This window comes from Mauremys reevesii, linkage group 17, assembly GCF_016161935.1.
Source record: "Mauremys reevesii isolate NIE-2019 linkage group 17, ASM1616193v1, whole genome shotgun sequence".
In the NCBI taxonomy this organism is placed as follows: domain Eukaryota; kingdom Metazoa; phylum Chordata; order Testudines; family Geoemydidae; genus Mauremys; species Mauremys reevesii.
The window spans coordinates 3,544,835-3,572,455 of NC_052639.1; the positions used below are offsets into that span (position 1 = coordinate 3,544,835).

A 27,621-nucleotide genomic window follows, 5' to 3' on the forward strand; every position below is an offset into this window, starting at 1 on the left:
CGGTGCCGGCAGAGCACCCCCCGTGGCTTGCCGCCCCAAGCACGCGCTTGGTGTGCTGGGGCCTGGAGCCGCCCCTGGTGTCAGTTCACACCAGTCCCCCCATGGTGTGTGATGGTTCACACCAGTCAGTGATCTGGGTTCTTGTTTCCGTCTCTGCCTACTCACTGCACTTTGAGCACATGGCTATTTCCTGAGGGCTTGCGGTTAATTTGGAACCTGAACAACGGGCATGAGTAGGTCGGATTATTCCTTCCAGTGAGCTTCTCCTTGCAATCGACAACACTGAGTTTCATTTGCCATTGTGTTGCCAGTTCACCCTGATTGGCTGGGGGCCTCTGAATTTCCTGCCCTTCTTCTCAAGTCCAGAGAACGTGGTGTCAGCTGCAGATGTTACCACCTCCCTGCTCACTCCCTTTTCCGGCCTGGGACGTTGGGGCACAATGCTGAAAATTGGCTTGGTCCCAGCTCCTCCGAGGCAGCCTGCAGCTCAAGCCTTTGCTTTTGCTGCCAAAGCACCCAGGGTCAATCCTTCTTCCTCTCTCCTGAGGCATGAGGGGATCCCTTCCTAATGCTGCCTGGCTGCTGTCTTCCACATGAGGTTCGCACCTACAGCCCTCGCGTGCCTGTCCTCCCCAGTTTGGGAAAGTTGCCGTATTATCTTGGAGCCAATTGGTATCCACTGCCTATTTCCCCTTCTGCGCCTGAGTTCCTGTCACAAGCCCCGTGGCTCCATGGTGCAGCTGGGTGTTGGCAGCTCAGAACATCTGGGGTTGGGACTGGTGTGTGCTGGCAGGACTGTTATGGCAGGACTATAGCAGGGAGTGCGGAGCTCACCACGGAGACACCCCAGCAAAGATGCTGGGGCTGGGAGCTGGACCTGGCATAGGCTGTTTCAGGTCAGGCTTGAGCTGCAGTGGCAAAAGCTGTGTGGGGCCCAGGCCTGGAATAGCAGGGGCCCTCCAGGCTGGGCATGGGGGGCTGGCAGAGCAGAGGGCTGAGGAGATGCCAGCTGGGACCGGGAGGCGCTGGGAGAGCTGAGCTTGCCCAGGAGCTGCTCACACTAGTTTATTGCAGATACAACCGAGTGCTCATGTTTCTGGGCGCGGCGCAGGGAGACTGAGCCGCCCAGCGAGGAGGCACTGCTTGCTTCAGCTTTATTGCTCGACTCAGGCTGCTGCTGCCATTAGCGTATGGATCAGTAGCGACGCGCGATGCAGACAGTCCAGCGGGGGACGGCTCACTAACGAATCAGCGCAGAGCGAGGGTGCTACACAAACAACACACAACATACCTGCTCCCTGGCGCGCCCCAGGCCACCTCCTGCCTGGGCCCCCGCCCACCCCAGTGAATTCCTGCAGCTCCGGGGACCCTGCCCCTCCCTGCGGCTGGATGAGGGTCTGGGCTCTGGGGGAATGGAAACAGGTTCGGAGGCCAAAGGTCGTGGAGCAAGATGTCCATAAGTGACGAGTGAGTTGGGGGCAGGGCTCCATTTTGGGGCCCATCTGGAGACACCTTTAAGGGTTCTGGTTTTAAGAAATGCTGGACACCCACCTCTGAAAATCCCCCAGGCCCCAAACCTGAGCCGCCCAGAATCTCTGATCCCTTCTGAACGGGTTGGCACCTGGCTGGGAGAGTCCCCCCAGGGCCCAGCACGGCTGCTGCAGGTGCCTCGCAAGGCCACGCCAGCGCCACCATCCCCTCAACGCTCCGGGAAGCTCTTGTGGAGGCTCTACAAGGAGAGTGTTGTCTAGTGGTTAGGGCACAGGCGTGGGAGCTAGGAGAGCCGGGGGCTGTGCTGGCTCTGCCGCTGCCTTGCTGGGTGAGCTTGGGCACGTCACAACTCTCTGCCTCAGCCGGCCCAGCTGCACGTAAGGGATAAGAATACGCCCCTGCCTCTGGGGAGCTGCACGGCTGCATGGATTTGTGGTGATAACCCGCACTCGGAGCCTGCGAGCAGAGTTCCTAGCACAGGGGCAGATGAGTGGCACTAACTGCTCCTGGAAGCAGCCATTAGAGCTCTGCTCCTAAACCAACCATGCAGGAGGGAACTGGGGCGGATGCAGCTAGATCCGGGCTAGATATGGGTCAGGCGCGGGCAGGCCCAGTCCCGCAGGCTGAGCACTGGGGAGGTCGTTCTGAGTTACGGCCGTCCTGCCCTGTGGGGTGGCTGCCTCACACCGGCTTGGCTGGAAACCATGTGTGTAGGGGAGGCCCGTGGGTTTGCCTTTCCACCCCACGCACGGGGCGCTCGCACTCACAGGATTCGCTGCCCAGGTGTGATGGCTGGCAGGGTCTGACCAGGCTCCTCGGGGACACAGAATATGCAAACTCTGGGCCTGCTGCCGCCCTCCCTCTCCCGCTGCCCATCCCTGCATGAGGCTGCAGGGCGGCAGGCGGTGGGGGCAGTGTTGGCACGTAGATCACTGGCAGAGCATGGCCCATGGAGGGCTGCGGCGCAGCTGGGGCTGGAGTGACAATGGAGCCCCCTTCCTCCCCAACGCAGCTGTGGTCACTAGGAACATCTGTCCCTGAACATCTGTCCCTGAACACAACGGGGCTCCCAGACAGGCTGGCCCCATCCGGCTCCTCTCTCGCCCTTCAGTCCCTTTCTCTCCACCCGCTCCATTTTCACTTGCATTAGAAACGTCCAACTGGGGGAAGAAGCAGTGGCTGGTTGAGATCAGCCACCCTGCTGCTGTACGCCCATAGTCACATCCCTGCATTGTATTCACCCCGGCTGCAATGCAGCCACCTCTGGCGGCTGTTCACCGGCACACACCACGGTCCAACAGTTCAGGACACACAGAGAACAATCCATAGAGCCTGATTCTGCCCCCCTCCCGAGCCAGAGCAGTACCCCCTGAGCCAGGCACCCTCCGCTGGCGCTGCCCCTGCCCCTGCCCCACAGAGTGAGCGTCTCAGAGCAGCCCCGTAGGAAACCGGGAGACAAGGGCACCTGGTAACAAGCCCTTCGTGCTGGAAGGGGGCAGGGCCCCTCCTGGGCTGTAACTCAGGCCGCCAGCCCCTCCTACCATAGGGCCTGCTCTGTGATGGCTCCCGGCCCCTCCCAAACACCCGCGAGCTCTCCTCAGCCTGTCGGGGAGGGAGGAAAATACCAAGCAGGGCACAGAGCTCAGCTCACCAGCCCCTGGCTCTGCCGTGCCGCTCGGAGGAGCCGTGAGAGCGAGGGCTGGACGCCGCCATCGCCAAGCAGGGCAAACCCTGTGTATCGCTGCTCGGCAGGGCCCCACCCCTCACGCCCATCGCAGCTGCCAGCCCGGGCTCTGGGAACGGGCCAGGATTAAACCACGAGGCTGCCAGGAGGCTGCGGCCTGCACCTCTCCCCCCATCATTGGTCTGATTTCCTCTCTGCAGCCTGAGCAGGCTTCATGGCCTCCCGACAGTAGCAGGAAGCTGTTTCCTTGTGAGGCTCTGTCCCTCCCGTCCCCCCAGCTCCTCTGGCTCCAGCTGCCTGGTGCTCAGCCCTCAGCACGAACCGGGGAGACACCAGCCAGCCCAGCCCTGCCTCCGGTTCCAACCAGCTGTTCTCCGCCTTAGCCCAGCCGCAGGGCCAGGGCATCTGGTGCAGCGCAGCTGCCTAGTGCCTTTGCCTCCCTGGGCCCATCGCCGGTGCGTCGGGGAGCAGGCTCCATTGCAGGGGCCAGGGAACAGAAACCCTGCTCCTGTGGGCCCAAGCCCGTCCCAGGGAGGGCAGCAGCATCTCCCTCCCTGGAAGCCTGATCTCCAGGAGGCCGGTGGGGGTGTGTGGCGGGGGGCAGTGCTGAAGGAGAGCTGCTCTCCACAGCATCCCCCGCTCTTGCAACTACACAGGGGTCTCCCTGGGCAGACTCGCACTCAGGGCCCCTCCTACCTCTCCTGGGGATGCCTGGGCCTGAGCTGGGATCAGGGCCTCCACCATCCTAGGGGCTTTGAGACCTGGGGCAGGTGGTGGGGTGCAGCCCAATCCCACCCCTGGGCTCCAGGAGGCAGTGGAAACTCTGCAGCTCCCGGGCCATGGATTTGGCCCTTTCTGTGGGCACGAGCTGGGCCCTCGATTGCTTTGCCTTCCCCGCCTGCCCTCCCCGCGCAGCCTCTGGCAGAGCCCCCCAAGGGGGTTTCTGGGTGGGCCTAGCACAGCCTCTGGAGCCGCTCAGCAGGCCTCTCCCCCAGGCTGCAGCGAGCAAGGCGGACGGGAGCACGGGCAGGGGTGGCGGGAGGGAGAGACGGGGCTCAGGCGAGGCGCAGCAGTTCTAAGGGGCGCTGGTTACTCTAGCTCCTCGGTTAGTCTCGTTAACTCCGCTCCCGGCAAGCGAAACACGTTCCCTCCGGGTGGGGCCCTCGCAGCCGCTGGGCCCTGCTGGTTCCACGTCAGAGGGGCCGAGTGCCGGGCGGGATCTACACTGCTAGTGATCTACGGCTACACGCTTCCTCGGCCGCCCCCTTAGTCCTTGTGCTCCTGGCTGGATTCCTTGATCACCTGTGGGCAGACAGAGGGCGACTGTTACCGTCGTGGCCAGTCACTGCCCCCCTCCACCGGCAGGATTTCCCTGGCTCAGAGCCAGCCGAGGGCCCCCAGCCCCTGGAAGGCCCGGAGGCAAGTCCCTAGCAAGCCCCACTCTCCTGTGGGGGATTTGTCCCTGTGTGGAGCCAGGGCTGCCCCGTGGGTTGGGTGGTGGGTTAGCACCTCGGGGGTCCCTGAACCCAGGCCCCCACTGCCGTGGCACCCTGGGGTCTTTTCCCCGCCCGGTCACTGGACCCTGGCAGGCCAGTCCAGCTGTGCGGCTAATGCTAGTGACCCCCCGGCAGGGCTCAGGCCGCCCAGGGTAGCAAAGTGCTTGGCTGGAGACCCAGAAAGGGTGTTACCGCCCCTGACCCAGTGCGTCCCTATTGAGCTGGCCCTGCTGCTCCCCGCCCCAGCGCTCCTGCGGGCTGCCACAGCTTGCTGGGACTCGCAGCTCCTCAGTGTGCCAGGGCACCGAGGGAACATGGGGGCCGCCCACACCCCGAGGCTGGGTCACTGACATGCCAGCTGCTTTGTCCCTCCGTGCCCGGCGTCAGGAAGGGTCATGGCCCTCCGAGAGCCAACATGCAAAGTCAATGGGGAAAGGCACATGCTGCCAGCTGGAGCAGTGCAGAGCTCCGCCCAGCCGCGGGGCCTCTGCTGCCACCTCTTCCCTGGAACTGCAGCTAAAGAGCTTTCCTGGGAGGGCAGACGCCAAACCTCCTGGCAGGTGCATGGCGCGGCCGGCGGAGTGAGAGAGGGATGGATGGATGGCTGTGCCCGCTCTGCCTGTGCACCTGCAGGTCGACTGGCCAGGCCAGGGCTCCACGTGCCCGGTCCCAGTCCCCTCCCGTCTCCTCGCGGCCGGCGGAGTGAGAGAGGGATGGATGGATGGCTGTGCCCGCTCTGCCTGTGCACCTGCAGGTCGACTGGCCAGGCCAGGGCTCCACGTGCCCGGTCCCAGTCCCCTCCCGTCTCCTCGCGGCCGGCAGAGTGAGAGAGGGATGGATGGCCGTTGAGATTTAAAGGGCTCAGGTCAGGGCTCCCCGCCGCTGCGGTCAGCTCAGAGCCCTTTGATTCCCGGCTGCGGCTGAGATTTAAAGGGCTCTGGGCTTCCCGCAGAGCGCCGTGTGCGCGGGATTTAGAATCCTCCCGTGGGCCGCACAGTGGCCGTGTGTTGTGCAGGCCTGGTCGACACGCTTTATGCCTCTCACTGCGGTGGTTTTATTTTGTCGGCAAAACAGCAGAGTTTTGCTGCCAGAAGTCGCATTGTCGCATGTGCACCTCCCCTGTGGTGTAGACAAGGCCTGATTTCGGTGACACCGCATCGTCCCACAGAACCTGTTCCACTGAATTGTCCTGCCCAGCTCTCCCACACAGCAGCACGTCCTTCCCCAGTGCCTGGCCTGCCACACGCCCCAGCCTCGCTGGACACCTCAGCAAACACACCCGGGGGGTCGCTGACTCGGCAGACGGTCGACTAGCGGTGAGATCCACCAACAGAACAACCCCCCTGCTTCTCCCCAGGAGAATGCTGCCCCCGCTGGCCATTACAGCTCAGCAAGCGAGGCACATGCCCATCACCCCCCAGGCCCCGGCCCCGGCCCCGGCCCAGGCCCGTTACTCGGGAGCCCCAGCCAACAGGGAACTGCATCATGGCAAGGTCAGGTGGTGTCCAGCAGGCGGGGTGGGGCTGGATGATGGGGCAAGGGCAGGGGAGACCATCTCCTACCTCTGCATCTCTGGTCTCCACAGTTTTGACCACGATGTTCCTCTTCAGGTGAGCCTCAGACACTGACTTGGTATCCAGGCTGGTCTCTGGGGGGAAGAGCAAATGTGGCCATTGTCTCCTCTCTGAGAAAGCCCAGCCGGGCAGAACAAGGCAGAGCGAAGCTCTTTGGGCCACGCAGGCTGCCAGGTCAGGCTAGCTCTGGGCCTGAGCTGAGATTCCCTGCGCATGGCCCAGGAGCCATGAAACCTGTCCTGCTTCCACACTCACTGGGCTCTGAGATCTGTTAGCAAAGGGCTCTGTGCTCCCCTCCCCGCCTCACACCGGAGGGGAACGGCCCACAGCAAGTGAACCCACGAGCCCACACAGGACAGGTGCTGGAACTAGGGGTGCTGGGGGCTTGAAGTGGTTTCCACCACAGGCAGGGTTTACAGTTTGGTTCAGTGGCTCTCAGCCTCCCACTGTGCACATTGTCCCAGCCCCTCTGGTACCCTGTGGACTCCCTGGGGCTGTCCCCTGCCATGCGCCTGGCTGGGCTGCCCTGACGTGATACTGTTTGTTCGGACGGGGCTGTGGAGTTTGTGGGCTGGGTACTGAGATGGCACTGCACCCTGGCCCCCTCTCTGTGGGAACTGCCCTGTGGTGGGAGACTCGCCTGCCTGACTTCCTGCTTGGAAAGTTGCATGGCCTGGGGCAAGGCACAGATGCTCCAAATCTCCACCTCCTCCTGCCCCAACACACCCCAAAGCTCGGGGCTCCCTGGGGCTCCCCCATCCCACATTGCAGGGTCCCCCTGCACAGCAGAGCAGGCTGCAGTCGGAGAAGTGGCTTCAGGGACACTCTCATGGCTCCTGTACCTGTTACAGGGTCCCCAGGTCACCAGGCTGGGTCCCAGAGGAGGCCACAGCGCAGGCTTCCCTTCCCCTGTACCTCCTGGAGCCTGGCCTGGCTGGACACAGGGAGCGTCTACACGCGGGATGGGCTGGCCCAGATCAGACCAGTGGGGCCCCAGCCCAGGCACCCGCCTCCCACTGGTGCCAGTGCCAATACTCAGACTTCACATCCTCAGGCTCTGCGGGTGGGATGGTTATCCCTGTTTGGCACAGAGCGGGGAAGGGTCGCCCAAGCTCACATAGCAGGTTAGTGACAGGAGCAGAGCCAGGTCTCCAGGCTCCCTGTCCACTGAACTGTGCTACCAGCCCTGGTGCGTCAGAGGAAGATGGGGGGAAAACCCCACAATGCAGAAGAAGTTGCACAACTCTGTGCATTAAGGCGACGTTCCCCACAGTGATCAGCTTATGCCCTGGAGCACGAGCTCGGATGGCCCCCATCTTAGCGCCTCTAGCCGCAAGTGGCCATCACATTACCCAGCCCTTCCTCCAGTCCTGGCCCAGAGTCAGAGCCTGTGCGTGGCGGGGGCAGCACCATGGCAAAGTGAGTCCACACCCGGACGTGGAGGCGCGACGTAGCCACGACCACCCATCCCATCCCTCCTCCCTTGGGGCGCGCAGCGTCCTGACCTCGGATCTGCAGGTTGGAGAAGGTCTGCACGGGGATGGTGATCCTGCAGGAACAAGGCAAACGGAGAGGGACAGGTGTGAGACGGGCCCCACAAGAGGCACTTCCCAGGCAAGGCTGCCTCTGACTCACTGAGAGAAGGGAGGCCTTTGCTGGGAGACCCACGTGACAGGCCAGCTCGTCAGAGAGCTCTCGAACAGGCAGCTGACAATAGGGTTGCCAACCCTCCAGGAGTGTCCAGGAATTAAAGATGAATCTTTAATGAAATATTATGTCAGGTGATGAAACCCCCAGGAATCCCTCCAACCAAAATCGGCAGCCCTAGGTGACCAGAGGCCCATTCCCACCACGTACCCAACCCAGCCATATACCCTCAGCGTCTGGCTGCTGGACGCTTCTGCTTGCACAGATGCTCTTGAGGTCAGTGGGGTTGCGAGGGGGACGATTGAAAGTCATTCACTTCCAAGAGCACATGGGCGAGATGGGCCCACCTGCCAGGCGGGGATCCGGGCAGCTTTCCTCCAAAGGTCGGGAGAGTTTGGATCCAGGGTTTGGTTCCGGCTCTTCTCTAAGTGACAGAGCATGAGACCCCGGCCACTCAGTCCAGCGGCGGCCTGGAGCACCTGTTAGCTACGACAAGGGGTGCTGGGTTGGCAGCCCTGGGTGTCCCCTGGGTATCCACGGAACAGGTTCCTCAGAGTCCCCCTGAAAGAATGAATTCCCCTTCCTCATCCTGCCATTGTCCTCCCCATGGAGGGGCCCCTTGGATGGGGGAGGTGAGGCCTGGGGATAACCACTTCCAGGTGCATTACAGGCTATTAGCACAGCCAGAGAGGCAGTGGCCCCCCGGGGTGCATCCCTCCATCCGTCGGCAGGAGGCTCACCTGCTTTCCTCTCCCTCCAGGAGCTTGCGGTAGGTGGCAATCTCAATGTCCAAGGCCAGCTTGACGTTGAGCAGGTCCTGGTATTCCTGGAGGTGCCGAGCCATCTCCTCCTTGAGGCTCCGGATGTCCTCCTCCAGCCGGATGACTGTGTCCTGGTAACTGGCTGTCTCAATGGCGTAGCGGTCCTCCATCTCCCGCAGCTGCCTCTCCAGGGATTCATTCTGAGGGGGCGGGATGAGGGGACGTTACTAATCCGGATTCTCCCGGCCCTCGGCTGGTCGCCCCCAGGGATCATGTCATCGTTGGTGACATGGCGCCAGCAGACCAGGGTCACGTGATCCTAACGGGGATCATCGAGCTCCAGGGCTGCTACGGAGAGGTTGGGGGGGCCGCCCCACTGGAGCACGTAGTCCAGTCCCCCACCTCCTGCCTGCACCAGGCCAGACCTGTCATTCTCTTCAGCTGCTACTCTTCCTCCTTGTGCTATGGGAGCAGACCCCTACCCTAGCCTGGTGTCCTGCCTCTGCCCTATGGGAGCAGACCCCATCCCCTAGCCCAGTGTCCTGCCCCTGCCCCACGGGCGCAGAGCCCAGGCCCAGCCCAGTGTCCTGCCCCTGCCCCACAGGAGCAGACCCCATCCCCTAGCCCAGTGTCCTGCCCCTGCCCCACAGGAGCAGACCCCATCCCCTAGCCCAGTGTCCTGCCTCTGCCCCACGGGCGCAGACCCCATCCCCTAGCCCAGTGTCCTGCCCCTGCCCCACGGGCGCAGACCCCAGGCCCGGCCCAGTGTCCTGCCCCTGCCCCACGGGCGCAGACCCCATCCCCTAGCCCAGTGTCCTGCCCCTGCCCCACGGGCGCAGACCCCAGGCCCGGCCCAGTGTCCTGCCCCTGCCCCACGGGAGCAGAGCCCAGGCCCAGCCCAGTGTCCTGCCCCTGCCCCACGGGCGCAGACCCCATCCCCTAGCCCAGTGTCCTGCCCCTGCCCCACGGGAGCAGACCCCATCCCCTAGCCCAGTGTCCTGCCCCTGCCCCACGGGCGCAGACCCCAGGCCCGGCCCAGTGTCCTGCCCCTGCCCCACGGGAGCAGAGCCCAGGCCCGGCCCAGTGTCCTGCCCCTGCCCCACGGGCGCAGACCCCAGGCCCGGCCCAGTGTCCTGCCCCTGCCCCACGGGAGCAGACCCCATCCCCTAGCCCAGTGTCCTGCCTCTGCCCTATGGGAGCAGACCCCATCCCCTAGCCCAGTGTCCTGCCTCTGCCCCATGGGAGCAGACCCCATCCCCTAGCCCAGTGTCCTGCCTCTGCCCCATGGGAGCAGACCCCATCCCCTAGCCCGGTGTCCTACCCCTGCCCCACGGGCGCAGACCCCAGGCCCAGCCCAGTGTCCTGCCCCTGCCCCACGGGCGCAGACCCCAGGCCCGGCCCAGTGTCCTGCCCCTGCCCCACGGGAGCAGACTCTGGCCCATCTTGTTTGGCCGCCTTCCTCTTCGCACGTTACAGGAGCACAAGGCCCAGCGTTGTTTGGTGCCTGTCGAGTCCTTACGTCCAAGCTTGGCGTGTCTGATTCTGAGCCGAGGTTTATCTGACGAGGCTAATTGGAGACGAAGGGAATTTGGAGCCCAAAGCAGGGCTCAGTGACGGGGGTGATGTTCATTGGGAGGCCTGTGCTAATGGAGGGCCCCCACTGCTGCCTGCCCCTGCCCCCAGCACCACACCTACCATCCCCCGCAGGGACTCCAGGTCGCAGGTGAGTGCCTGCAGCTGGCGCCGATACTCATTGGCTTCTTGCTTGGCCAGGCGCAGGGCCTCGATGTTCCGGGCTGCCGCGTCCGTCAGGTCTGCAAACTGAGGGAGGGGAGTTAGTGCCCCTGGCCCGGCGAGCCAGGGACGTCCTCCGCGGGGAGAGCGCGCAGCAGGGGCTCGGCGCGCACGGGAACAGGGACCGGGGAGAGAACGGGGGGTGATACCGGCTGATTGAAGGAAGGATTCCAGTGGCTGCAGCAGGGGCTTGGTAGCCGGGACTCCCGGGTTCATGGAGCTCAGGGGACTCACTGCAGGGGAATGGCTCATGAACCAGCCCTTCCAACCTGTCTGATAACTCCCCGGGGTGGCACACGGGGCATCACGCAGGGGACCAGTCAGAGCAGCAGTGGGAGGGGTAAGAGGCAGGTGCCTCACTGGCCGCCCCTGGTCTGAGGCCTGGCTCAGGCCCCGTTACCTTGGACTTGTACCACTCCTCGGTCTCGTGCATGTTGTTGGAGGCCATGGACTCGTACTGGATGCGGATCTCTCGCAGCGCCGCCGTCAGGTCCGGTTTCGACATGTCCATCTCAATGTGGACCTGCTGCTGCGCCAGCTGCTCCTGCAGCTCCCTCAGCTCCTGCAAAGACGCAAGCGAGGGGTTGGCGGCACGGAGACAGGGCTGTGCCATGCTGGGAGACGCGGATCCCGGCGTGGAGGGGATCGGTGCCGGCACCGCACGAGCTCCCAAGGGATGGAATGGTCTGACCCTGTGGGAAATCGGGCCAGCCACGGCCCTTCTGCAGCGCCCACTGCTGGTCACTCTGTGCTATGACATGCCATTGCTGTGGCGGCTGCAGACCTCCGTCCATCCATCCTTCTCTGGGTCTCTGGACAAGCTGGTGGAAGTTCCCCGTCCGTGCCGCGGTTTACGGGAAGGAGCTCCCCTAACTCACAGCAAGGGGTGGAGCTGACAGGACAGCAGAAGAAGGTGCAGGCCCTTCTCATGTGACTGTGGGGTGTATATTACACCGGCGAAGGTCCCCTGACACCCCCTCGCAGATGCAGAATTTACATATCACCCTTTGAGTTTGGGCCAAAGATTTCTCCCTCCTTCTCCCTCCTGGCTGGCAGGAATAACAGGCCAGGTGATGGGAACCCAGCACGCCGGTGCACAATGGAACCCAAGGGAGGGCCTGGGGGAGAGGAGAAACCCCCCAAAGGAGAGTGATGAGCCGTTCCCACTGTAAGGTCCCTGCCCCTCTGGGCAGCTGGTGCCAAGGCAAGGACAGACGTCAGGGCTCTCCCTGCCATCCCAGCCCCACCCAGGCACCCTAGGGGCCCGGAGGGTGGGTCACACACGATACCTCCTCATGGACTTTCCTCAGGAAGTTGATCTCCTCCTGCAGGGACTCGACTTTCCGCTCCAGGTCCAGGCGCATTAATGCAGCATTGTCCACATCCTGCCATGTGGGTGAGAGCAGGGGAGGCGAAGTCACAGCTCTGGCCAGGAGCACGTGCAGCTCCGAGCGCGCTGGTCTGGGGACCTGGCCTGACTCCAGGGCCAGCCATGCTTTTGGGCACAATGGGTTAGGGGCTGAGCGACTGGTGTGGGCTCCGGTACCTGGGCCAACCAAGGGCTCAGCCTGCTCCTGAGGCCTGTTCACCAGCTTAGTCGTGGGGGAGATTAGCTCTTACTCCACCTGTTTGCGTCTTCCCAGCTATAAAACGTGGGGTAGCATCACCCCTTGCACCCAGGGTCACTGGCCTGAGACGCTCAGTCATCCCTCCCTCCCAGCTCCCAGTTACAGCCACCTTCTCTGGAGGGCCATCGACAGAGAGCAGGAGCTTTGCCCCTGCCGCACTCCCACGGGGCAATACCCCGGCTGCCTACACTGCGCAGCCCGAGGCCAGGCCAGAACCCAGGGCCGTCAGCCCCCAAGGGGCCTGAGAGGGGCAGGGGTAGCAGGGCCGGCTCTAACATTTTTGCCGCCCCAAGCGAAAACAAAGAGCGCCGCCCACCCCGAGCGTCACGACGCCCAAGTCCCTGCCCCCCCAGCCCTGCCCGACCAAACCAAAAAAACCCCCAAACAAACCCCGAGTGCCGCCCCGTCCCAAGGTGCCGCCCCAAGCACATGCTTTGTAGGCTGGTGTCTGGAGCTGGCCCTGAGGGGTAGGATGGTCCCTCACACCCAGGCAGGCTGCAGACACAGCCATGTGCATGGCACAGGACACGGAATCCTTCTAGCAGGCAGCAGTGTGACACAGGGCCTAAACGTCAACCCCCGCCTCCGAACGGCAGCACCTTGCACCACACTGTGAGTGTGTGTGTGTGTCCATGAGGGATCAAGGGTGTGTGTCGGTGTGAGAGGGATCGGGGTGAGTGTGAGACATGGTGTTGGTGTGAGGGGGATCGGGGTGAGTGTGAGATGGGGTGTCGGTGCGAGGGGGATCGGGGCGAGTGTGAGACGTGGTGTCGGTGTGAGGGGGATCGGGGCAAGTGTGAGACGGGGTGTCAGTGCGAGGGGGATTGGGGCGAGTGTGAGACGTGGTGTCGGTGCGAGGGGGATCGGGGCGAGTGTGAGATGTGGTGTCGGTGCGAGGGGGATCGGGGTGAGTGTGAGACGCGGTGTTGGTGCGAGGGGGATCGGGGTGAGTGTGAGATGGGGTGGCGGTGTGAGGGGGATCGGGGTGAGTGTGAGACGTGGTGTTGGTGCGAGGGGGATCGGGGTGAGTGTGAGACGGGGTGTTGGTGCGAGGGGGATCGGGGTGAGTGTGAGAGATGGTGTCGGTGTGAGGGGGATCGGGGTGAGTGTGAGAGATGGTGTCGGTGTGAGGGGGATCAGAGGCACAGAGTTGAAGGCAGCAGGGACCCCCAGCTCAGCGAGTCTGACCTCGCATGTAGGCAGGACACCAGCCCCACCCAGCCCCGCACACTGAACCCAACGGGTCACAGCTCTCAGGACACTGGGCTGTGTCGTGCCACAGGCCGAGGGGCGCCAGGGCCCTTGCCATGGCAGGGGAATGATGAAGTGACAGACCCCAGACAATCCTGGCCAGTGACTCACCCCGCCACGCTGCAGGGGAAGGTGAAACCCCCAAGCTCACCACCAACCTGATCTGGGGACAATTCCTGCCCCAGCCCCCACACAGCGCTCGGTCAGACCCTGAGCTTTGAGCGAGACCCACCAGCCAAGCCCCTGAGAGAGAGAGAAAACGCCCAGTGCCACCCAGAGCCCTGGCGCTCCCCAGCCAGTGTCCCAGCCCAGCCTCGGCCATCCTGAGGCTTCAGAGGGAGGCAAACCACAACCCAGAATGCACTGGGGAAACCAAAGCCCTTCCTGACCCCTGCAGGTGACCGGCCGAAACCGACTCCGGAGTTATAGGGACAAAATGGGAGGGGTCCCCAGAGCTGCTGAGCCCTGCCCCCACCATCGCACGCAGCCCCGTCACCCAGGGCAAAGGGCAAGGTCATGCACTTAGGGTCTCATAAGAACTGCTACAAACTGGGGGCTAATCAGCTGGAAGCGAGACCTGGGTGTGTGGGTCCATCACAGGCCGTGGAAAAGGCAAATGAGACCCTAGGCTGTCAGGCGAGGGATTCCCAGGAGAGAGAGAGCAGGGTTAATGCCATGGTACCAGGCACCAGTGACACCTCATCTGGGACACGGTGTGCGCGTCTGGTGTCCCATGCTCAAGAAAGGTGAATTCAAACTGGGACAGGTGCAGAGAAGGGCTGCTAGGATGGTCAGGGGTACAGAGAGCCAGGGGCGGCTCTAGGTATTTTGCTGCCCCAAGCACAGCAGGCAGGCTGCCTTCAGCGGCTTGCCTGCGGGAGGTCCCCGTCCCGCGGATTCGGCAGCAGCCTGCGGGAGGTCCCCGTCCCGCGGATTCGGCAGCAGCCTGCGGGAGGTCCCCGTCCCGCGGATTCGGCGGCAGCCTGCGGGAGGTCCCCATCCCGCGGATTCGGCGGCAGCCTGCGGGAGGTCCCCATCCCGCGGATTCGGCGGCAGCCTGCAGGAGGTCCCCGTCCCGCGGATTCGGCAGCAGCCTGCGGGAGGTCCCCGTCCCGCAGATTCGGCAGCAGCCTGCAGGAGGTCCCCGTCCCGCGGATTCGGCAGCAGCCTGTGGGAGGTCCCCGTCCCGCGGATTCGGTGGCAGCCTGCGGGAGGTCCGCGTCCCGCGGATTCGGCAGCAGCCTGCTGGAGGTCCCCGTCCCGCGGATTCGGTGGCACACCTGCAGGAGGTCCCGGTCCCGCGGATTCGGCGGCACACCTGCAGGAGGTCCCGGTCCCGCGGATTCGGCGGCAGCCTGCGGGAGGTCCCGGTCCCGCGGATTCGGCGGCAGCCTGCGGGAGGTCCCCGTCCCGCGGATTCGGCGGCACGCCTGCAGGAGGTCCCGGTCCCGCGGATTCGGCGGCAGCCTGCAGGAGGTCCTGGTCCCGCGGATTCGGCAGCAGCCTGCGGGAGGTCCCCATCCCGCGGATTTGGTGGCATGCCTGCAGGAGGTCCGCCGAAGCCGCGGGACCAGCGGCCCCTCCGCAGGCAAGCCGCCAAAGGCAGCCTGCTTGCCGCCCTCGCGGCGACCGGCAGAGCGCACCCAGTGGCTTGCGGCCCCAGGCACGCGCTTGATGCTGGTGCCTGGAGCCGCCCCTGTGGAGAGCCGACCTTATCGGGGGAGAGTGGAAAACCTTGGCTTGTTTGGTCTGGCACAACGAAGGCTGCAGGAGGTGGGATGGAGCGGGAGCTCTGGTTGCTCACTATAAATACATCCGGGGTGAACACCAGGGAGGGCAAAGAGCTATTGACGCTGAAGGACGATGTTGGCACAAGAACAAATGAGGATAAACTGGCCATGAACAAATTCAGGCTGGAAATTAGAAGCAGGTTTCTAATGATTCGAGGTTCTGGAACAGCCTCCCAGCAGGAGTGAGGGGGCAGACAGCTGAATTAGGTTTAAGAGAGCTGGGCACATTCGTGGGCACATTGTGTGACAGGTTGGCTTGTGATGGTGGGGCGCAGGGCTCAGCATGTCTGGGGGTCCCTTTGGTTTGTTGCATGTTCCTAAACTCCCATGCTTCAGAGCTTCAGCTGCTCACCTGCAGGGGTCAGGAAGGGATTCCCCTCCCGCCCCTGCTTCAGTGTATTCCGTTCCCCCCCTTTCCTCTGCAGCATCAGGAGTGGCCACAGCTGGAGCTGGGACACAGGCCGGAGCTCGGAGGTGGCACTGGCTGGTCCTTGCTCACAGTTCAACTGGTGCTGCAGTGGCTCAGGGAAGTGCCTGGTCTCCAGTCTCCTCCCAGCCCAAACCACCAGGACTCTGGCAGGGGGGATTGGGTGTCCCGCTATGGTCAGTGCAGCTGGCACCCCCTTCCCCGGGGTGGGGCGGGGAGGGCGACTCACCGCTGCCCAGGCCGTGCTCTGACTGCAGTGAGGCCACTGCCAGGGTCTCCTCCCCGAGTCAGGAGGGCAGGGCAGTCGGCCCACCTGACAGATGTCGGGCGCGCCCTGCCTGGCTCAGCTCTGCTGAGCTATTCTCGTCTTTCACTCAGTTCTGTCACCTCCTAACCCCAAACGCTGGCTCTGAGTGAGATCTGCAAGGACGGCTCTGGACGTGGCCTGCCCCAAAACAGGCATCTTGCCCACAGCATTGAAATGGAATTTCCTCCCAGGCCAGATTGCCAGGGCCAGGGGTGTTTCGCCTCCCCCTGCAGTGTGGGGGGCCGGTCACCAGCCCGGATTAGCTGGGTGCATCTCCCGTAATCCTTTCCCTGCCCTGGCAGGGGCCGCGAGCACTGGTGACCCTTGGTCTCCCCGACACTGGGCTGCCCGACTACTCGAGTCCCACCCCTGGCACAGCGGCCTGGGCTTGCCAAGCCAGCCTCTGGTTTCCAGGCTGAGGGGCCTGATCCAGCAAGGAGCTGAGGGCCCCCAGCTTCCAGGACAGGGCCTGGCTGGCCGCGAGCGGAGCACGCCTCACCTGTCTGTAGGAAGACAAATTGTTTTCAGCTTCGAGCCGCAGATTAATCTCGTCCTGTAACCTGAAACAAGAAGCAAACAGGCACTTGGCAGTTTTATAGAATTATCGGCTTTTCTGAGCTAAACCCAAACAAACAAACAAACCCTCAAGGTCAAAACAACCAGGGAACGTGCGGAGCCCTGATCGTTCCCTTTCATTGATGTACAGCCGCATCCCCCACTCCTCTGCACAGACACCCGCCTCCCAGCTCCTGTCTCGCACATCCCCCCCGCACCCTGAGTATCCCTGTGCACAGACACCCACCTCCCACCTCCTGTCTCTCACATCCCCCCCGCACCCTGAGTATCCCTGTGCACACAGACACCCACCTCCCAGCTCCTGTCTCTCACATCCCCCCCGCCCCCCGAGTATCCCTCTGCACAGACACCCGCCTCCAACCTCCTGTCTCACACATCCCCCCCCCGCACCCCGAGTATCCCTGTGCACAGACACCCACCGCCGACCCTCCTGTCTCTCACATCCCCCCCGCACCCCGAGTATCCCTGTGCACAGACACCCACCTCCGACCCTCCTGTCTCTCACATCCCCCCCGCACCCCGAGTATCCCTCTGCACAGACACCCGCCTCCAACCTCCTGTCTCTCACATCCCCCCCGCACCCCGAGTATCCTTCTTCACAGACACCCACCACCGACCCTCCTGTCTCTCACATCCCCCCCGCCCCCCGAGTATCCCTCTGCACAGACACCCACCTCCCAGCTCCTGTCTCACACACACACCCCCACACCACAAGTATCCTCTTCACACAGACACCCACCTCCGACCCTCCTCTGTCACACACACACACACCTCCGCCCCCCGAGTATCCCTCTGCACAGACACCCATCTCCGACCCTCCTCTGTCACACACACACCCCTCCGCCCCCCGAGTATCCCTCTGCACACAGACACCCACCTCCCAGCTCCTGTCTCGCACATCCCCCCCGCACCCCGAGTATCCCTGTGCACAGACACCCACCTCCCACCTCCTGTCTCGCACATCCCACCCCGCACCCTGAGTATCCCTGTGCACAGACACCCACCTCCCACCTCCTGTCTCTCACATCCCCCCCGCACCCCGAGTATCCCTCTGCACAGACACCCACCTCCGACCCTCCTGTCTCTCACATCCCCCCTGCACCCCGAGTATCCCTCTGCACAGACACCCACCGCCGACCCTCCTGTCTCTCACATCCCCCCCGCACCCCGAGTATCCCTCTGCACAGACACCCACCTCCCAGCTCCTGTCTCACACATCCCCCCCCCGCACCCCGAGTATCCCTGTGCACAGACACCCGCCTCCCACCTCCTGTCTCACAAACACCCCCACCCCACCAGTATCCGCTACACACCGACACCCACCTCCGACCCTCCTCTGTCACACACACACACACCTCCGCCCCCCGAGTATCCCTCTGCACAGACACCCATCTCCGACCCTCCTCTGTCACACACACACCCCTCCGCCCCCCGAGTATCCCTCTGCACAGACACCCACCTCCAACCTCCTGTCTCACACATCCCCCCGCACCCCGAGTATCCTTCTTCACAGACACCCACCTCCCACCTCCTGTCTCGCACATCCCCCCCGCACCCCGAGTATTCCTCTGCACAGACACCCACCTCCGACTTCCTGTCTTGCACATCCCCCCCCGCACCCCGAGTATCCCTCTGCACAGACACCCACCGCCGACCCTCCTGTCTCTCTCACACACCCCCACACCCCGAGTATCCCTCTGCACACAGACACCCACCTCCCAGCTCCTGTCTCGCACATCCCCCCCCGCACCCTGAGTATCCTTCTGCACAGACACCCACCTCCGACCCTCCTGTCTCTCTCTCACACCCCCACACCCCGAGTATCCCTCTGCACACAGACACCCACCTCCCACCTCCTGTCTCTCACATCCCCCCCGCACCCCGAGGATCCCTCTGCACAGACACCCACCTCCCACCTCCTGTCTCTCACATCGCCCCTGCACCCCGAGTATCCCTCTGCACAGACACCCACCTCCGACCCTCCTGTCTCTCACATCCCCCCCTGCATCCCGAGTATCCCTCTTCACAGACACCCACGTCTGACTTCCTGTCTCTCACACATACCCCCACACCACAAGTATCCTCTTCACACAGACACCCACATCCGACCCTCCTCTGTCACACACACACACACACACACACCCCGAGTATCCCTCTTCACAGACACCCACATCCTTAGAGACTAACACATTTATTTGAGCATAAGCTTTCATGGGCTACATCCCACTTCATCGGATGCATAAAATGGAACATATATTGAGCAAGTTTGATATAACGCGGTTTCACCTATAACACGGTAGGATTTTTTGGCTCCCGAGGACAGCGTTATGTCGAGGTAGAGGTGTAGTTGGGGTGTTTAGATGTGCTTGTAATTATTAGAACTGGCAGCACTGGCTGTTGGGAGTCTGAAAGGACAGGAAACAGGATGGAGGGGGGAGGAGTTGAGGAGGCAGAGTGAGAGTTGCAGAGGGTGCAGCAGCAGCTTGGTACAGAGGTTTGCACTGTAAGAATAAAGTCCTGTTGAAGCTTGTTAGTACCTTGCCTGGTTGATGCAACATTTTGGTGACGAGGACGGATCGTCTGCCTCTGAACTCACCTGCACCCTTTCTGCAATGCCCAGGTGAGTCTCCAATTGCTTTTACTGTCTGGATCCATGTGTTTGAGACTTCCCTGCTTGCAATCAGTGCTACAGAGATTTCTGAAGTAAGAAAGCTGCTCTGCTAATCCACTGCCTGGGAGCAGAAGGGCAGCGTATATTTTACACGTTTCCCCTTGCAGATGATAAATATGAGACCGCACTCACTGCATTAAAGAACTTTTTTGTGCCGAAAGTGAATGTAGTAGCTAATCGGTACAGATTTCGCCAGCGTGAGCAGAAACCAGGGGAGACTATAATGCAGTATATTGCTTCCCTGAGGAGTCTTATTGTAACTCGTGACTTTGGGAATATGGCAGATGAGCTGATTAGAGACCAGCTCATTGAGGAAACAACCATGCTTTATGTAAGAGAACGCTTACTTCTAGAATCACCATTCACACTAGAAAAAGCAATACCCATTGCTACTCAGATTGAGTCAGCTACAGCTGAAGCCAAGCTAATGAGCAGAGATACAGGAGGCACAGTCCAGGCTGTGACTCCTTTGCAGAAAAGTTCACTATCGCTGCAGACAAACCATTGCAAGAGGAAAACTAATAAAAAGCCACTGAATCAGCAAATGCAAAATACAGGAAAAGCTTTCGCTGGGGATCCCCACAACACCTTGCAAGCACACAGGATGTCCAGCAAAAGTAGCTCAGTGCAATCACTGCAAAAAGATTGGGCATTTTGCTAAAGTATGTCGCAGTAGCCAGTTCAATCAACGGGTTCATGCAGTTACAATGCCAGCTGTTACTGTGCTGAGTGTGGACTAAACCACTACTGCACATATTGTAGAACAGATAAAGTGCACTGTAAACGTTTCCACCATACCCTCAGGCAAATCACACTCTATTCAGCTAATGTTGGACACTGGCTCAGCAGCATCTATGCTACCTGATTCCACCTATTTGCATTACTTTAAAGATGTGCCTCTTACTGAACCCAAACTTCAGTTGGTGTGCTATTTGAAAAACCATATCCCAGTACACGGCTGCCTGCCAGCAATAGTTACTTTTGGTGATTGCTGTGTAACTGCAGAGTTCTATGTTGTCCACAAAGGCACTCCTATCCTTGGCAGAGATTTATTGGCTGCTTTAAATCTCAGGGTAGTTAATGGACGAATTGATCTTCCTCAGCAAAGCACTCTTGCGGTACACACACCAGTTTCAGCTGGGGCCCAACACCAGGTTGAGGAGAAACTCGGCTGTGCTTATGGGTTTCTGCATAAAGTTAAAATGCAGAATAACGTGATGCCCGTATGACAGAAATTATGGCGCTTTTCATTTTCAGTCAGGGAAGCTGTTTCAGAGGAACTTAGAAAACTTGTTCAAAAGGACATTATTGAAGAGATGAACTCCTCGGAGTGGGTTTCACCTATAGTGGTGATGCAGAAGAAGGGTGGAGGCATTCGCCTTTCTGTGTATTTAAGGGAGCCAAATAAAGCTATTGTGATTGACAGCCATCCTCTTCCTCACGTAGAAGAAGTATTTGCAGAACTCCGTGGAGCAAAGATGTTTTCTACTCTTGATTTGCAGCGCGTGTACCACCAGGTTATGTTGCATGAAGACAGCAGAGACCTCACAGCATTTATTACACGAGGGGCTATTTCGTTTGAAACGTGTTCCATACGGTCTCGCCTCAGCCCCAAGTGCCTTCCAAAAATGATGTCATTGATTCTGAAGAAACACCATGGAGTTCGGTGCTATTTGGATGATATTCTCGTGGTTGGAAATACCACTGAGGAGTATGACAATAACCTGCAGTCTGTACTAAACTGCATCCGCACAACAGGCCTCAAGCTCAATAGGTCCAAATGCAAATTTAGACAAACTGAACTCGCCTGCTTGATACAACAATAGTCTGCAGCCAATCAGGAAGTAAGGGGGGGAATGGGGGTGTGGGAATTGGAATCATGTTTTGCTAAGGGGGGGGGAATGGGAACAGGGACACAGGCAAGGCTCTGTGGTGTCAGAGCTGGGAAGGGGGACACTGAGGAAGGAAACTGGACTCATGCTTGCTGGAAGTTCACCCCAATAAACATCAAATTGTTTGCACCTTCGGACTTCGGGTATTGCTGCTCTCTGTTCATGTGGAAAGGACCAGGGAGGTGAGAGGGTGAAGGAATAAGCCCCCTAACAACTTACACCTGACCCTCCTCTGTCACACACACATACACACAGACCCCCTGACACAGACACCCACAACCCACCCTCCTCTGTCACACACACATACACACAGTCCCCCTCACACAGACACCCACAACCCACCCTCCTCTGTCACACACACATACACACAGTCCCCCTCACACAGACACCCACAACCCACCCTCCTCTGTCACACACATACATGCACACCTGACTCTCCTCTCTTGCATGCACACACACACACACTCAGACACACACACACACAACCCTCCTCTTACACACACATACATACAGTGCCCCTCTTTACACAGACATCCTCACCCGACCATCGTCTCTTGCACACATGTACACACAGTCCCCTTCTTCACACAGACACCCACACCCAATCCTCCGTTGTCACATACACATACAGATAGTCCCCGCTCTTCACACAGACACTCACACCCTAACTTCCTCTGTCTCACACACATACACACAGTCCCTGTGGCACAGACACCCAAACCCTCCCCTCCCCTGTCACACACATATACACAGCTCCCCTCTTCACACAGACACACACACCTGATCCTTCTCTCTCACACACACGTACACACCGTCCCCCTCACACAGACAGCCACAGTCCCCTCAATATACACACACTCCACCTCAGCCAGACAGCCCATTCCCCTCTCACTGTCACCAGCACCGATAACCCATTTCCTGTTACATGCACACCCCATCATCGTCCTGCCCTCGCTAATACCCACCGATACACACCCATATCCCCCCCTCCAGTCACTCCCACATTGGTGCAGCGCGGGCAGTGGCAGGGAACAGCTCCGTCATAGCTCCCTGCCAGGAGGCGTCACCCTACTTTATGGCAAAGAGTGGAAACGGGCCTTGAGGTGCAGGGCTCCATATTGCCAATCCCTTGAGCCGCTCAGACCCTAGTGCAAAGCAGGGGCACAGAGCAGCAGAGGGAGCGCTGCAATGGCAGGAGAGGAAGGCAGAGTTTGAATGCACATGATCGAGGGGCCACAGCAGGAAAATGGGAAGACGAGACCCAGAACAGCACCCCCGAGAACAGCAGCCAGGCCAATGACAGCTACTGCCCAAAAGTGTCACTGGGCCAAGGGACCCGGGACGCTGAGGTGTGGGTGGCCAATGCAGAGGACACAGATACAGTTGCCCCATCTGGAGAAAAGGGCTATTCCAAGATGTCAGTCCAGGGGGAAGTAGAAGAGAACGGTGTGAGGATTGTGAGGTGTGAAGGTTGTGCATGTTAAATTAATCCATCCAGGGATTGTGCGGGTTGGGTTAGGGAGGTAGGTGGGATGGATTGTGCGGGTTGGGTTAGGTAGGAAGGTGGGATGGATTGTGCGGGTTGGGTTAGGTAGGAAGGTGGGATGGATTGTGCGGGTTGGGTTAGGTAGGAAGGTGGGATGGATTGTGTGGGTTGGGTTAGGTAGGAAGGTGGGATGGATTGTGCGGGTTGGGTTAGGTAGGTAGGTGAGATGGATTGTGGGGGTTTTGTTAGTTGTGATGTCTCATATTAAAAGCAGTCTTCCCTGCAGTCACTTAATCAATGGTTTTTAACCAGTGGTCTGAGGACCCCTGAGGGTGCACAGACAATATCTAAGATTTCCACAGTGGGCCGTACCTGTATTCGAAATTGTTTAGGTTCTGCACATAGAATAAGGTTGAAAACCACAGGCCTAGTGTATGTATAATAAGCCAGGTCTGGAGACCCCTGGGCTGGTGATAAGCAGAACAGACAGTGGAGGGACTTGGACCCTGGGTCTCGTTCCTTGTTCTGCAACGGAATCACTGTGTGACCTTGAGCCAGTCACTTCTCTTGCCGGTGCTCGTTTTCCCTGCCTCTGACAGGGGGATATTGTTCATCCACTGCCCACAGTGGAGAGTGTGTGGGGTTGGATTTGCTGGTATTTGTGCAGATCGTGGAGGCAGGCAAAGGTCTTATTGCCAAGTGAAGCAGGACTTCTTTCCTTTGATCCCTGCTCCATGTGCTCTGTGTCAGGGGCATCCCCAAAGCTCATCGTCTGGATGTGTCCCAGACTTCTGGGTAGCAAATTCTGCCAAACACAAGATAGCCAGAAACATTGCTTGTCCTCCAATCTCTGTCTGGCTCTTGAATTATAGATTGTGTGTGTGTGTGTGTGTGTGTGTGTGTGTGTAGTTTTCGGCTTGCTAGGAATGTTGCCCAGGGCAGGTGCAACCACTAGGCAAACTAGGCGGCCACCTAGGGTGCCAAGATTTGAGGGCGCCCAAAAGCCCGAAATGTCTGGGATGCTCATGCAGCGCGGCAGCTTTGATAGTTCCGGACGGCCGGGAAGTGATGTCATTCCTCCTCCGGCCGCCGGGGGCGCTGCACGGCTCCCTGCCGCTCCGGCTCTGCCTCAGGGCCCCCACCCCGCCCCCTCCCCTGAGCTCTGCAGCGGGGGGGGGCTGCACTCACCGGCGGGGGGGAGTGTGGAGACCCAGCCCCAGCCGCGCTGCCGGGGAGCGCTGGGGGGGTTCCCCCCTGCCCCCCAAGCCAGCCACGCCCCTCCCCCCCGAGGCCTGGGCCACCACACAACCCCCCCTCCCCCCCGCCCACGGGGAGCGGCGTAGGGCCCGAGACTATCTAGGGACGTCCCCGGTACCCGCCACCCTGCCTGCAGCCAGCCCCTGCTGCACCCCTGCCCTGCCCTGCCTCCAGCCCCACACCCCCTGTTTCCAACCAGCCCCACACCCCCTGTTTCCAACCACCCCACACCCCCTGCCCTGCCTCCAGCCAGCCCCACACCTCCTGTTTCCAACCACCCCACACCCCCTGCCCTGCCTCCAGCCCCACACCCCCTGCCCGGCCCGAAGCCAGCCAGCCCCCCACCCCTGCCCTGACTCCAGCCCCACACCCCCTGCCCTGCCTCCAGCCAGCCAGCCCCACACTCTCTGCCCTGCCCTGCCTCCAGCCAGTCCCACACCCCCTGCCCTGCCTCCAGCCAGCCCCACAGCCCTGTTTCCAACCACCCCACACCCTCTGCCCTGCCTCCAGCCAGCCCCACAGCCCCTGTTTCCAAGCAGCCCCACACCTCCTGCCCTGCCCGAAGCCAGCCAGCCCCACATCCCCTGTTTCCAGCCAGCCCCACACCCCCTGCCCTGCCCAAAGCCAGCCAGCCCCACACCCCCTATTTCCAGCCAGTCCCACACCCCCTGCCCTGTCTCCAGCCAGCCCCACACCCTCTGCCCTGCCTGAAGCCAGCCAGCTGCACATCCCCTGTTTCCAGCCAGACCCACACCCCCTGCCCTGCCTCCAGCCAGCCCCACACCCTGTTTCCAACCAACCCCACAGCCCCTGCCCTGCCCACAGCCAGCCCCACACCCCCCATCTCCATCCAACCCCTGCCGTACTCCCGTGCCCAAAGCCAGCCAGCCCCACACCCTGTCAGGTTATTCATTTATTTTCGTTAAATATGTAGACTAAATAACGAAATTAATAAATTTTCAAGACGAATCTGTGTTAATTCTAATGACCAGGGCCACATTATGCACTATTCATTTTTGAAAGTTTATAATAAGCGATGCTCTGGGGGTAGCGGGGGGGCGGGGGGGGCGCAAGGTGGAAGTTTCGCCTAGGGTGCAAAATATCCTTGCACCGGCCCTGATGTCGCCCCTTGCTTTTTTAACTGCTGGTTTTATCCCCTACATCTGCCCTTGTCCGCAGCCCAGTGTTATTGTAACTGTTGAGTGTTACTACGCTAGAGGCCAAGCGTTCTCCGTGCTGCAGGGGCACAGAGGAAGAGACGGTCCCTGCCCAGGCACCTCACGTTCGGAAGAGACGAGAGGAGGCCGGGGAGGAAGGAAGGAGCAGGATCCTCACCTTGCACATGGGGAGCTGAGGGCCAGAGGGATTCAGGGCCAGATTTTCTAAAGCGCTGAACTCAACACAAGCTGAACGCTTTGAAAATCCGGCCCCAGTTGTGGGTGGTTGCCAAAGCCACACACAGAGCCTCTTGCCACCCCGCCCCCAGGATTCACTCAGTGACAGCTGGGTGGGGGATGCTGTCCCAGACCAGGAGAGTTTGACACCTATCAATACTTTCCCCCATCCTGAGTTGGGATAGAAAAGTAGAAATGTGAAACCTTTTCATGAACCAATCATCCGCATCCGCTGAAATGCTTCAGTTTGATCACTTTTGTTTCAATTTTGTCCTTTTACATTTTTAACCTTTTTAAAAGCAGATACGCTGTAAAACTTTTAAACCCAAAGTCATTTCTAGCAGAAACGTGAAACTTTTCCTTTTGAAAATGTCAAAATGGGACGTTTCAACAATTTCAAACCCTTTCGAATCCGGAGATTCGTCCAAACTGCCCCTTCCCGGGAACTTCTGCTTCAATGAACCAGCATTTTCTGCTGAACCAAACTTTCATTGGAAACCTCCTGACGAGCTCTTGCCAGCAGCGATAATCCTGTGCCCTTCCGGCGCAGACATAAACTAACCCCATTTCTACCTCCCTGTGGTGCTAAGACTCTACCACACCTGCTCCGACACAGAGATGTAACAATCTTGCCCTAGTCAATGGTGAGGACCCAGGAGTTATGACTCCAAGATCCTTCTGCCAACTAGTAGATCACCTTCTCTCCAAGCAGGGATGGAATTTAGGAGTCTAGGTTTTCCATATGCTAACCACTAGACCACACTCCTCTTCCAGGGCTGGAGCTAGGGCTCGAGTCCATTGCACTAACCATTAGATGACACTTCCTCTAGCAAGCAACAGACTGGTGGTGTAGACCCAGCAAAATAGAAGAGCAAACCTCTCTCTGAGGCTGGTAAACCTTCGCCTCCTGCTGCTGCTGCCCTCCCCGGATTCTCAGTCAGACAGAGGTTTTATGACATGTACAGAGTGAGCAGCCTGGCTCCCAGATCAAGGTCTTTTCTGCGGAGTCTCGGCCAGAGCACGTTGTGCCGGGAATGCTGCAAATTTCTGAGCACAGGCTCAGCAAGAGAAGCACCACAGCCCCGACTGAGTCAGGTTGAGCAGGTCCCCATGTGAGGTCTGGGCCAGCTGCCACCCCTGAGATCCAGCTGTTTGTGCGTGCCCGTGTTTACGCCTGCCCAATCTGGGCAAGCACGTTTTGTGCAGGGACCCAGGGTTTTGTGTGTCGCTGCTCACCCGGGTGGGGGGGGTGTTTTACGAGCCCGCACGTTTACAGGTGCAGACATTTGGGTGCGGATTTCTGAACATTGAAAACGGGAGGCTGCTCTGTGGCTGTGGAATAACACTTTGCTCTTCCCACCCGCAGAGCCCTTCCAGGGGCCGGTGCCTCTGGGGCACAGAGCGAGGACGTGACTGGCCGGCAAGGGAGCGGCAGAGCTGGGAACCAGGAATTCTAACACCCAGCCCCACGCACTAGCACTGCTCCTCTCTGCCTTTGCAGCCACACACAGATTCCCCACCCGCTTTAAAGTGCATCGAAGCTGCAGCTACTCAGGGTCAGTGACCGCTCTCTCTGGGTGTGACCTGTCTTGGCTAGGAGACCTGCTCTGGCTGCATCGCCCCCAGACGCTACTGCGGCTGCTCTCCAGCCCTGCGCCCGGCAAAGGAGGCTCCTTACTTTTGTCGGAGGCTGTTGACGTCATCCAGCAGATTTTCCCTCTCGATCTCCAGCCTGGTCTTGGCATTAGACAGCTGGTCCACCTGCCGGCGGAGCTCTCTCAGCTCCTCCTGGTAGATGTCGGACAGCTTGGTGGGCTCCTTGTCTCTGATCTGGTTGAGCTCCGCCACCAGCACTTTGTTCTGCTGCTCCAGGAAGCGCACCTTCTCGATGTAGCTGGCGAAGCGGTCGTTCAGCTCCATCATCTCCACCTTCTCGTTGGTGCGCGTCTCCTTGAACTCGGTGTTGAGGGCATCGGCCAGGGAGAAATCGGCCTTGTCCTGGAAGAACCTGGGGCTGGCACGGATGCTCAGGCTGGAGCTCTTCTTCTTGGTCATGGAGACTCTGGTGCTGGGGCTGGGGGACATGAGCCACAAGAAGGGCGAGGATCTCAGGGGCTGGTGGACAGCGGTGGCTTGGGGGCCGAAGCGCCGCCGATACGAGGACAGTCGCTGACTCTCCATGCTCAGGCTCTTCCTCCAGGCTGTGCCGAGTCCCGAGTGCAGCCCTTGGATGGAATTCGCTCTGTGCTGCCGGGGTTTATACAGAGGACCAGCCTTCCCAGGGGTGTGTGTGACACAGGCAGAAGGAGGGGGAGGTGGGGATTGTGCCTGGTCCTAGTGTCTGCCATGTATCAAGCCAACCCCCCAGGCCCCTGGCAAAGAAACCAAGAGTGACCGAACAAGCGGAAACCCTCAGCGATTGCCTTGTGCGGAGGAGAACAAATGCAAATTGGCATGCTCCGTGGTGATGTGCGTGGCACTGCTCCAGGAGCCCC

At 60.4% G+C, this 27,621-nt stretch overlaps 1 protein-coding gene across 1 annotated transcript; it reads right to left on the reverse strand.

Annotated features, from left to right (window-relative positions):
- Positions 1-27: 27 nt before the first annotated feature.
- On the reverse strand, positions 28-27,387 carry LOC120385192 (glial fibrillary acidic protein). The gene is made up of 9 exons (XM_039504296.1): positions 26,805-27,387; positions 16,350-16,410; positions 11,737-11,832; positions 10,848-11,009; positions 10,349-10,474; positions 8,633-8,853; positions 7,751-7,794; positions 6,234-6,319; positions 28-4,477 (listed from the first exon to the last, which is right to left on the reverse strand). The coding sequence occupies exons 1-9, from the start codon at positions 27,305-27,307 to the stop codon at positions 4,442-4,444; spliced, it is 1,335 nt and encodes a 444-aa protein (XP_039360230.1). The 5' UTR covers positions 27,308-27,387; the 3' UTR covers positions 28-4,441.
- Positions 27,388-27,621: the final 234 nt, after the last annotated feature.